The 11,778-nt window shown below is 43.7% G+C and overlaps 2 protein-coding genes across 2 annotated transcripts; both read right to left on the reverse strand.

Moving 5' to 3' along the window:
* Window positions 1-6,433: 6,433 nt before the first annotated feature.
* Window positions 6,434-8,366, reverse strand: LOC127313456 (galactoside 2-alpha-L-fucosyltransferase-like). The gene is made up of 2 exons (XM_051343958.2): window positions 8,154-8,366; window positions 6,434-8,014 (listed from the first exon to the last, which is right to left on the reverse strand). The coding sequence occupies exons 1-2, from the start codon at window positions 8,350-8,352 to the stop codon at window positions 6,555-6,557; spliced, it is 1,659 nt and encodes a 552-aa protein (XP_051199918.1). The 5' UTR covers window positions 8,353-8,366; the 3' UTR covers window positions 6,434-6,554.
* Window positions 8,367-10,288: 1,922 nt separating this feature from the next.
* On the reverse strand, window positions 10,289-11,533 carry LOC127317812 (anthocyanin regulatory C1 protein). Its single transcript, XM_051348405.2, has 2 exons — window positions 11,380-11,533; window positions 10,289-11,274 (listed from the first exon to the last, which is right to left on the reverse strand). The coding sequence occupies exons 1-2, from the start codon at window positions 11,510-11,512 to the stop codon at window positions 10,679-10,681; spliced, it is 729 nt and encodes a 242-aa protein (XP_051204365.1). The 5' UTR covers window positions 11,513-11,533; the 3' UTR covers window positions 10,289-10,678.
* Between the last annotated feature and the right edge of the window lie 245 nt (window positions 11,534-11,778).

Here is an 11,778-nt window from a genome sequence, read left to right on the forward strand (position 1 = left end):
ATACTTTGTTTACATGCCCACGAGCGATGCAAAAATTTGGGAGATGCTAGGTATCAACCAGTCAATCACGACTACCCTTGAGCTTGATATGCCGGGTCCTTTGCTGGTGCAGCAATTGATCTTAAAACCTAGTATCGGTCCACTATTGAAGGGTATAGGGTTGTCTGAAACAATCCTAACTGGTGCATGGTATTTATGGTGGGAAAGACGTCAATTTACTCATGGTGAGAGCCTACAACCAGTTCATAGAAGTGCAATGTCAATTGGAGTGCTTGCAACAAATTATTGGAGAGCAAAAAAGAAGATCATGAGTAAGAAGGAAGTGTGGTTATGTCCAAAGGAAGGTTCTATAAAAATTAATGTGGACGCCGCTTATGATGCTGAGTTAGGTAAAGGATGTATGGGAGCTATAGCCAGAGACCGTAAAGGAAAATTCATGGCTGCAAGTTGCAAAGATATTCACTTTGTGGCAGACCCTTTCATGGCCAAGGCATACACGTTACGTGATGGTCTTAGTCTGGCACATTTCTTGGGAGGTAACAAGATAATCATTCAATCGAACAATATGCAGGTCATTGAGACAATGGTGAATGGGTGCTTCTCGGCCACATCTTCTTCAGCCATCTTTGATGACTGTATGAATTTATCTACTGGTTACAGAAAAATATTGTTTGAGCATTGTAAGAGGGAGGCCAATCAGGTTGCTCATGACCTAGCTAGACATTGTTTTATGATGATGACTTTTGGGATAATGATCCCCCTAGTTTTATTATGCGAGCAATGGTGAATGATGTAACCGTCCTCTGAACTCGGGGCAGCAAGTTTATTTTCGCACTATTTTCCTTACCAACATACCGAAGGAGGCTGAAAGGTTTTTAATGAGTCGGCTTGCTTGCCTGTTATAATATAATGATTTTACCTAAAAAAGATCCCTTCACACACGATAAAAAAAATTGTGTGTTGCAGTGACGCATCGTGAATAAATGGACATACAGACATGAATGTGGATGACAGTTCTGCCGCAATCGCGAGTACGTGCATCACTGTCCAGTTTGCCACGCATGCAGCTACTCAATGGAGAGGTATCATCCGCTTAATATAGAACACGCACAGTTGCATAGCTCACTGCTAACACCAAACTGAGGCTGATCGATGACAGTCATAATGACAAGAGCATGATGATAATTTGAAGAATGAAATCGAGAAACCAAGTATGTCTTGTACTTAATTTCGTTTTCCCAACAACAGTCAAGCTCTAAAATAGTACTCCCTCCGTTCCTAAATATAAGCCATATAGTGTTTTGAGAAAAATTCCAGAATATAAGGTTTACGAGGTTGCCCCACTTGTATGGAAAATATTTTTAGTGATTTGATTATGTTTCCTTAACTTATGCAAAGTCCTCTATTAGCTCACGTTAATTGCTTAGGGTTAATCCCAGCCAAACATGGTGTAATTTTTCCAAAATATGTGTTTCTTAATTTCCGTGCCAAAAACTATATGGCTTATATTTAGGACCGGAGGGAGTACTACAAGACTACCAGGAAGGCAAGAGAAGTTTTCACTGCAGACGAAAGGTGTGGAAAACGATCTTGCTATTGCCATTATTATCTTCTACATCAACTTGGTTACGTGGACGAAAAATCATTTAAAGATAGTATAACAATGCTTACTCAGCAGGCTACAAGCTTTGCCATGTTAATAAAAGCTTAGGTGGAAGAGAGAACAGATGAGAGAGAGCTGGGCGAGCGGGCTCGCCAGGCGCTAGCACATCGACCAAGAAAAGGAGCCTCAGATGCAGCATTGGCCCAATAAGATCCATGCATTAAGTAATTAAATTCTAATTAAAGCGCACTTAACAGCAATCTAATAGCTAGCCTATTATATGAGTGGGCTTTTTGCTGACTATAATAACCTGGCACTGCTATATAGCCGGCGGTAGGCTATCTTATTAATCTTGCTCTTAGCAATGGTTCATGTCTGCTGACCAATTTCTAGCAATTGCACGTTTAACTCCATGCCAGCAATTGACAACAAGCAATTGGCAACAAGCAAGTGCGAATAGGGTGTGGAAACCCAGGAGAGCTACAATGTGGCAAGTTTTACTTTCATTTCTACCTACCTCCGGTTTGCCCGCATTTCACGTTAATATGAAAAACTCCAATTCGCAACTAGTTGCAGATGCAATCTTTTATTTGTGATACTTCTAAGTTTTTTTTAATATAAACTAAAATTATAGACCTACAGCGTGTTGTATCTTGTGTATCTGTGAAGTTTCATCCGAAAATATGATTATATGTGATCTACACGCACAAAAATGTTAAGTAAGTACATGCCACTATTCACCTATGTTTTTCTTTTTTGCACATGTCACATATGATTAAATTTTGAAACAAAAATTTCCAGGTTCACAATATATAGCATAACCAACTTTACAATTTTAATTTACATTTTTGCAAACATGAAAGTGTTACAAAAAATATGGGGTGCACCTGCAACTAGTTGCGAAATATTCGCACTCTGTTGATATTGGCTGAGAAAAGGAGATAAGTCTTACAACATTCCACCAAATATAAAATGTTAACTGCTAGGTCAATAGAACTAGATGTCTGAAATATTCTAGCTATGGCTTAGATTGTCTACTCGACTAAGTGGATAAATAGATTAAATCGACCCACTAGTTGCAAAGACGTGTCACACATGCGCGGACCATGGGCCAAAATCCTAGGGGGAAAAATAGGCTTGGGACCTACAAAATGAGCTTCAAGTTGATTTTCAGTCGACAAATGAGCCAACTACCTATAAATAGTAGGCAGTTTTTTCATGAGCTGGGGGTGTGGCGGCTCACTTTGGCCTCCATGAAGGTCTGCCTCTGGTGTCATAGATGGATCTTCATACCATGTGAGAGGTGTGAAAACGTAATCAACACAAGATAGGTAACTAAGTTATGAATGTTCAGTCTCCTTTATGCTCCATTTGAATGTTTGCATTGTGATATATATATATATATATATATATATATATATATATATATATATATATATATATATATATATATATATATATATATATATATATATATATATATATATAGAGAGAGAGAGAGAGAGAGAGGTTGAATGCCAATATTTCTGTTTGGTTGTTTAGTTATTTAGAACCTAAACTTGATATTGTGATTGAATATCAAATTTTGTTTGGAACATCAAAGTGATGAATTCCATTGTATAAGAGTCTGACCATTATAGTGTTTTGAGATATTTTCTGTATAATTTCTGAATATATTTGAACAAATATATATGATATATCACATAGCAATAATAAAACTGGCACAAAAAATGCAATGTTACAACGTTACTCCTTTTTTCGTCAGCCAAAGAATGCACACATATGTATCAATATTCCTCAATACTATTCAAAATTTGAACGTGTCTACCTGATTATTCTAAACAGTTGATTGTCCATGTATCTAGTCTTGAAAATAAAATAAAAGCATTCTATAAAAGTATTGGAAATATGGGACTTTTGAATAAAAAAATAGTAACAAACTTCATGGGGTTTTCACATTTTTATGAACTTTATCGAATATCTATGTTGGTCACTAAGCTTCCATGCCTCTGTAGATATAATCATCACGATTTGAAACTTATAAATTAACAGTTGATTGTCCATATGTATCTAGTCATGCAAATATGAGTATATAATAATATTATTAATATAGAAGATTCTTGTGCTTGTTAGAGAAAAAGTTAAAGAACCTGAACACATTATCTTACATGCCTGATTTCCGTTCCACCGCCATGCATTTGTTATGGTCGAGGGCACGGCCGCACGGGCCGATTGTATGACCCTCGGTATGGTCGCGCTCCAAGAGCATATTATCAATACTTTGATGTCTATGATTTCTGGAATTTAAATAGGCATGAATCATCCATTCATCAGTGATATCGTTTTTATCTGCATAATTTTCAAGATCATGGTCATAGGAACAATATGATCAGGGTGACTTATCATTTTGAATTCTTTATGATGGGTGGACTACAAGAATTTGCATCAAATAGCGTTTGACACCACTACAAAAATAAAGTAATTGCATCAAAAGGTTTGAGCCCAAGAAAAATAACACAGAAAGCCTACTATGGCCTAAACATCCTTATGATTCTTATCCCCAAAATTCAACCTGTTTAATTAAAAGGAGGCCTCAGAACCTTCCATTGACGCGGGTAAAGAAGTACTACGATCCGCCTGATCTATAGGTCTTGTGTGTATCTCTGAATCGTAAATTTGATTAAACGGTATATATTGCGAAAGATATGTTATTAGACAGTGCATATGTTCTACTTTCTAATGATACGTATATTTTATGCATTGCATTGGGAGTGATGTTTTGACACACGGGAGCATATGCTCCCTTTATTTTGAAATGCATGTTATATATATTTTGAAATGTCAAAAAATTGAAACAAAAAAATCGCATGTACATCTTCACGTGCCACACGCTCACAAAGTTGTTTCATAAACAACCGACTTGTCATCTGGCGTGTGTAAAAAAACAAGATTCGGGTGCTAAAAAAGTCTTATCACAATATAAAATTTCCCATTTTTTACATAGACTACAAAAAGTATCGTTTTTTTGCGAAATTTGACAAACACACATATATTATGGAGATGTATATGTAGATTTTTTTGTCAAATTTTTTTACACTTCGAAATATTTTTTTCGGATCATATGCACCCGGAAGCCAAATTTAGTTTCCTGCATTGTATAATTTATATTATGTTTGTATAATTTATATTATGTTCGTCAAATCAACGATCTAGAGATGTGTGCATGTCCTTTAAACCTAGATAGAGGGAGTATAGACAATGGATGGGAACGTATCACGTGAAAACAAGCCAGATTCCGCAAATCTGAAGATCGCGATGGGAGCCGTTAGATCATGTATTGGCGGTTAAATTTCCACCCCTATCCCACCTTCGTATATTTTTCAAAGTGCCCCCTGAATAATATCTCCTTCCTATTCTCGAATCCCCTAGAAATTCATGGCTATCTATCACTACCAAGAAGCTACACATCACTTCTCTCCCCAATCCTCCCTCAGCAAACTCCGCTCGAACTAGAAGAAGGTAGGAGACGCGTGGGGTGGCGAGCCACATGTAGGCGCTTCCATTCTTGTTCATCTTCGTGTCTCCTACAACAAGCACCTCCCGATCTGGCTGCCACAATGCTCTTCGTCATGGGATTCCTTCGTCCGGAGACCAACCTCCCTGCATCTAGAAAAATCCGAACTACTTAAGCTTGGACTACCTTCCTTTGACCCAAGGGTGTTCATGGACTAGCAATGTCGAGGAAACATGAATTTTCAATTGATTTTCCTTGAACATGACCTGAGTAGATGGTACATAAAGTTTCAGAGAAATATTGCTGAAAATTTTGGATCAAAAACACCCCTATCTATTTTGACCGCCGAGTTCTTACGAAAATATGGAACCTTCAATGTGAGATGTGAAGGTACATAGTGACAGTGAGTTTACGAGAAAACTGCATGAACTTTTGTCATGGAATGGCATACTTACATCTGTCCATTGGTACCATAGTTTAAAATAGCTGGCTATCTTATTTAGACGCAATTTTTTAAAGGCTATAGCCAGGTTATAGCGGGCGGGCTATTTAATTAGCCTTTTTTCAAAAAAAAAATGAATATTTCAGTCACATCTTACCAGAAAAAAGAGGAAAACTATGACTTAAACACGATTTGTGATACAACTTATTTAATTTTTCAAGGCAAACACGTATTCAACTTATTAAACTTACAAGTTTTATCTAATTATATTGAACGCAAATTCAGAAAAAAAAAGTGAAATTCAAAATACATGAGCTATAGCAGCTAAATTAGAGGCTAAATAGCGGCTAAATAGGGTTATAGCCAGCTATTAGCGGTTTTCCTCATTTAGCATATAAATGGTATAGCCGCAGCGGCAGGTCTCTCAAAAGGCTATAGCCAGGCTATAGGCGAGAAATACATATTGGCTCTTGGGTACCGCACACCCCCATACTTAGAAACCATACTTAGAAAAATAAATAAAAAAGGTAAAAAAAATCAAACTTTTTTGGAAATCGAAGATGATCAGGTATTGTACTTGAAATAAAATATTTCCCTAGAAAATTACTTTTATTGTATCTTGGGTAAAAAAACAAACTCGGAACGCATCATGACCAAATACTATTCAATTTATATTTGTCATAATTTTTTTTTCTGTGGACCATGCGAATCATTTGGTTTCCAAACATTTTTTACAAGTACAAACTTGATCATCCTTGGTTTTCAGAAAGATTTATTTTTTATTTTGACTTTTTTAAATTACTGTAACTTTTTTGGTGTATGGGGGTGTGTGGCACCCGAGAGCCAAAAATCCATTTCCTGCTATAGCCCGGCTATTTAAAACTTTGTTGGTACATGATCCAATGGCTGACAAGAGAAATTTTCATATTTTCAGAACTTGTGCCATTTTCACGTGATACACCCCATGCATCGACAATGGACATCTACTCTACTCCCTAAGGAACACGAGGAACAAGTTTCAACCCCCAGCTCACATCTTTGCAACGCTGGACATGCGGCACAATTTTCCCGGTGTCCACCCACTGCTTGATTCTACAGCCGTAGAACGGCGGGTTGTGGAAGCACGGTTCCATGGAGACGTCCCGGCCGCACGGCGGATCTGGTGGCACCACGGAGCCGTTGGCCGGCTTGTACATTACCCACGGCGTCAAGCCGCCGAGGCCCTGCGCCACGTACCCGAACGTCGACCTTCCGCTAGTCACCAGCACGTCGGTGAGGCTCAGCAGGTATATCTCCGCCCACGCCTTGGTGTCGTGCGACCTGGCGCCGAACAGCTGGTACTCCTCGTGGCTGGGCTGGTGCACGGCCACCGCCTCGCCGCTGGCTGCCGCGTGCTCCCAGTACATGCTCTTGAGCTTGTCGTAGTACCACGACTTGAGCGAGGTGACCAGAACGGCTTTGGAAAACTTCCGGGCAGGCGCCGCCGGTGGAACGGCGGGAGGATCGATCCCCGCGGCGAGCAACCCAGGAAGCAAATTCTCCTTCTGCGTGCACGTGGTGATCTGTTCCAGGAGCTCCGGCGACTCCGGGTCGGCGCCGAATACGCGCACCTGGATACCGACGCGCTGGTGCGCCGTCGCGAGGTAGGCGTCGTAGTAGCGCGTGATGAAGCCCCAGACGTTGTTGTTGGGGTGGAACAGGTACCGGCCGAGGTGGTGGAACACGGCGTCCGGCTCCGGGAAGAGCACGCCGAGCTCCTCCTGGAATCCCGTGACCAGGAACAGCCCCGGCACGATGTAGCTGTCCGTCCTCATCACCAGCCACCGGATGTCCCGCAGAACCCTCTGGTCCTCGTCGCAGAAGAAAAACTTGTCTTCCACGCTGGCGTCGTGGTCGAGATGGACATACGCAAACGGCGGCAGTTGCTGCGCCGTCGTCGACGCGGCATCGATCACCTTGTTTTTCAGCATGTTCCCGTAGCTCTCGGCGGTGTCAATGCTGAAGTTGGTGTAACTCGTCAGCGGGAAGTCCGGCGGCAGCAGCCACGTCGTGCCGGGGAAGGGCTCGCAGAAAAGCTGGCCCATCTCGTTGCTGGGGTCCACGAGGAGCACGCGGCCGGTGAGCATCGCGTACAGGAACGCCGACGCGGCCGCCAGGATCCGGTTTCCGAGGCCTTGGTACGATATGGACACCAGGTACCTGCACTCCGGAGACCCGATGGCGCCGGGGTGGCTTTTCCCCGACCGGAGCTGCTCCACGGCGTCGCTGTAGGCGGCGGTGCCCGGGCCGCAGCGTCTTTGCAGGGCCTCGTGCCGCCGCAGCTTGGTGACGAGGTACGGGGAGGGTTTCCTGCCGGCGCTCCGGCGGTACGTGGCGAACTCGTACCTGCTGTGGCAGGATCGCTCGTCGAAGCCGTCGTCCGCCAGGAGGCCGCCGAGAAGCCTGTCGTGCGCTCCTGCCAGACAGACACCACAAAAGAAAACCGTCAGAGGTGGTCTTAAACTGCATCTGCCATGGCCCATGGTTGCATCATCCAAGTTTTTTGAAAGCACGGAGCACCTCGGACTGTACAAGATGAAATACTGTAGGTTTACCTAAACGTGAGGCGTTGGCGGAGCCGATCCACAACGCAGACGCGCTCGAGCGCGCGCCGAAGAGGATGGCCATCGACGGCACGGTGACGATGAAGGCGACGAGCACGGCGTTGGCCGCGCATCCCCGCTTTCTGTCGAGCATTTTCAGCGGCGGCGCCGCAGCGCCATCGCGACCCTTCTCCATGTCCCGTTGCGGCATCCTACCCCAGGTCAGTACTGTGCGTGTCACTGCGCGCTGAGATCCAACGTGCAGTGCTCAGCATATTGAGGACAATGGGACGTGATCTAAAAGCTCAAATGTTTGTATTCCGTAATTCGTGCAGCAAGCAAAGCTCCAACTTGCTGTACTAAAAACATCCTTCTGTTCCTCTTTTTGGGGAGTAACATACGGCATTGAATGACGATTGTGAGATTTGTCATTGACGGCAATTTTAAAATGATCTGGATTCGAAATTGAAACATTGTTAACTTACTACTACCTCACAAGACAACGCCACGCACATGCATGCCTGCAAATGCTGCGCATCGATTGAACGAGAAAGGGTGTAAGTAGTAGGCATTTTTTTTCTTATAAAAAGAAGCAAAAGTTGTTCCTCCTCCATAATTATACTCTCTCGATCTGGAGGACCTATAAGACCGACTAATCTTGTCTCGAGTCACTAAGTTTATATGAAAGAATGTCAATATCTGCAATACACAATAAATAGATTATTGGAAAATAATATATATATACTATATTATACATTAGGGACCTCTACAATACTCAAAAATGCATTCTAAAAATATTATAGTAGATCAAGTAATTAAACAGTTCAACCTCTACAATACTTAGTAAATACATTATGACAATATAATAGATCTAGTAATTAAACAGTACTAACATCTACAGTACTTAGTAATTGAATTAAAAATCTAGTGCTTAAAAACCTCTACTGCTCTATAATATACTCTATAAATACGTTATCCGAATATGTTTCATAAGAGATCAAGTAATTAATATGGAGTTGGTAAAAAGCAAAATATTACTTTCAAAACATATTTCACTAGAGATCAATATGATATCAATTACACCCGACCTCTGCAACAACAAAATGACAAGAGCTAGTTGATAGCCCACAACCAAATTATTAATGAAAATAAGAAACATAAAGTACTACGCCCCATCCCAAATCGATTATCGATCTACAATATCAAAACCTGACTGTTGGAAAGCTCTGATGCAAGACGCATGGTTGCCAAACACACAGTTTCAACTTAAACTATGGCGCACAAGAAAAAACGTGTTTTTGCATAACGTGCTACCCAGAGAGACGTAGATACGCCCCACCGCATACCGTCAAACATGAGGTCAGCTACGCATGGTGTTGTGGATCACGAGGCTAAAATCTTCACATTATGTAGTTGTTGAATCGCCAAATTTACCATCACAGTCAAGTTTCTGATAATTGCTACACCGATAGAGAGCACACCATGAGATCTTGGATCGACACTGGTCGTAGTCATATCATCGCCATGTCGCCAAGTAGGTGTACAAGCCTGAAGACCAAATCATGCACCTTCTCAGCCATCATCTCTAGCAAGGCTACCATAGTGGTCGACCCAATTGCACCTCTGTCTTTTGGGGCACAAAGCTAGAGAGCGAAATCACGCTTTACTCCACTGAAGACTTTTCTTGCAATATTTCCTTCACTGCCATCTCCATCTACCATGACGTCGAGAAACGAAATGTGGCTACCTTGCTGCCAGCGTGCCCATGGGCACACACCAGGACATGTTGCTGAAGGATTTTATATAGTTTTTGAGCTTACTTTATGAATATAAAATCTCTCATTTCATGTTACATCTAGCATTTTTATGTCCATTATGCATGATTACTTATTCCACTTTTTTCGTGTGAGCATTTCACAACCTTAGGTTTCTATCAGGATTTTTTGTTTTTCCTTGACTCTGGTATGTGTTTAGGTGTACTCAAGAGTTAGGAACATAACACGACGCAAGAAGCCAAAATGATTCGATTTAGGGGAGTCAACGCATAAGAAGTAGCCATATAAAGTGTGAAAATTTGATATGTTTTTTAATAACGTAAATTGAAGATCCAAAATCATCATGTTGTAGTCGTCCATATGAATCCAACGAGTCAAAAATAAACACCTGAATCGGTGATTCGATTTTCGTATGAAAAAATGACCGTGCAAAATTGAAACTAACAGAAATATTACGAGCTTAGTAACAGCCCGGCCGGAATTATACCTAGGCATGAACAGCCCGGCCCAGTTGGCCTGACCCAAAAATCCTGGCCTGGTCCAAAAATCCTAGACCGGGCCACGGATTTAGGCCCGTTGGCCAAGCCGGGCCAGGCCTGGGCTGTGGATTCGAACGATATGACAAGAAGATCTGGCCCGAGACTTGACAGCCCAACGGGCTTTTGCATGCTTGGGTCCATATTTAGGCCTGACAGTCGAGCTCGGCCCGGCCGAAATGCCCAGGTTTAGCCATGGTCACCATCACGTGTGACTGTGTGAGTGTTACTCTGCCATGTGCAGGGACTTTACCCAGTCCTCGTCAGACTCGAGAAACAGCGCGAGAGCCCTCACGTCGTCCATCCAGTCGCACGGCTCGGCCGCAAACTCCGACGCCACCGAGCTGCTGCCGCTACAGTCATCTCCGCCTCCTGATCCACCGGTCCGCGTCTCCGCGACCGGTGTCGTCTCCGGGCGGAAGAAGAGGCCGCCGGTGCACCGCACGGCCTTTGGCGCCCACACGGCTGACGACGGCGCCGCCGCGCGAGAAGCGGCAGGCTCTGGGTTGGCCAACATTGCTGGAGCGGTTGAGGAGCTAGAGCTGGAGGCGCCAGGCGTGGTGATGATCCTGGTGGTGGCGGGTCGGGGTCGGCCGGCGCCGGGAAGCGCCTTCCGCCCGAGGGTGCTGTTCCAGTAGTTCTTGATTTCGTTGTCTGTTCGGCCGGGCAGCCTGCCAGCAATGAGAGACCACCTGTTGCCGAGGAGGGCGTGCAGCCTGAGGATGAGCTCCTCCTCGTCGTCGGAGATGTTACCCCGCTTGATGTTCGGCCGGAGGTAGTTAAGCCACCGCAGCCGGCAGCTCTTGCCGCACCGACGCAGACCTGCGCACAAATTCCACCGAGGGTAGAATGGTTAGCTCCGTTTAGGCTAAGGATTGAGTACTACGTGGAGACATTACAATCGGATTAACGAGTGGATCTGTATACCAGCTCTTTGAGGGACTTCCCTCCACCTGCCTTCGCCGTGGGCCTTGACGTAGGAGGCCAAGGTGTCGTCCTCCTTGCTCGTCCATGCGCCTCTCTTCACCCCTTCCTTGGCACAGCATGCCCTCCTCCCCATCCTTTCTCCGTGCGTGTTTTGCGCTGGAAGACTGGTGTGTGGGCAGCAGGGGTGGTCACGGTATTTATATATCAGAGGGTATACGTGGCCTGTTTATCACCTTCAACCCATGGCCGCAGGGAGCGACACTTCCTCAAATGTTAGACGGGCCAAAACTCAAAAGGCTAGGAAGCCTCCATGTGTGCAATCAACAAGGACGTACAGTACCGCCGTTCAGCCGTTATACATCACTGCAGGTGGGTGAGCCAGTGAGGTGCAAGATGAGA

The sequence above is a fragment of the Lolium perenne genome, chromosome 7 (assembly GCF_019359855.2).
Source record: "Lolium perenne isolate Kyuss_39 chromosome 7, Kyuss_2.0, whole genome shotgun sequence".
NCBI lineage: Eukaryota > Viridiplantae > Streptophyta > Magnoliopsida > Poales > Poaceae > Lolium > Lolium perenne.

Coding starts and splice junctions, on each gene's coding strand:
- LOC127317812 (XM_051348405.2), bottom strand. CDS start 11,512: ATGGGGAGGAGGGCATGCTGTGCCAAGGAAGGGGTGAAGAGAGGCGCA. Junction 11,275..11,379: donor GGAAGTCCCTCAAAGAGCTG/GTATACAGATCC, acceptor ATTTGTGCGCAG/GTCTGCGTCGGTGCGGCAAG.
- LOC127313456 (XM_051343958.2), bottom strand. CDS start 8,352: ATGCCGCAACGGGACATGGAGAAGGGTCGCGATGGCGCTGCGGCGCCG. Junction 8,015..8,153: donor CGCCAACGCCTCACGTTTAG/GTAAACCTACAG, acceptor TCTGTCTGGCAG/GAGCGCACGACAGGCTTCTC.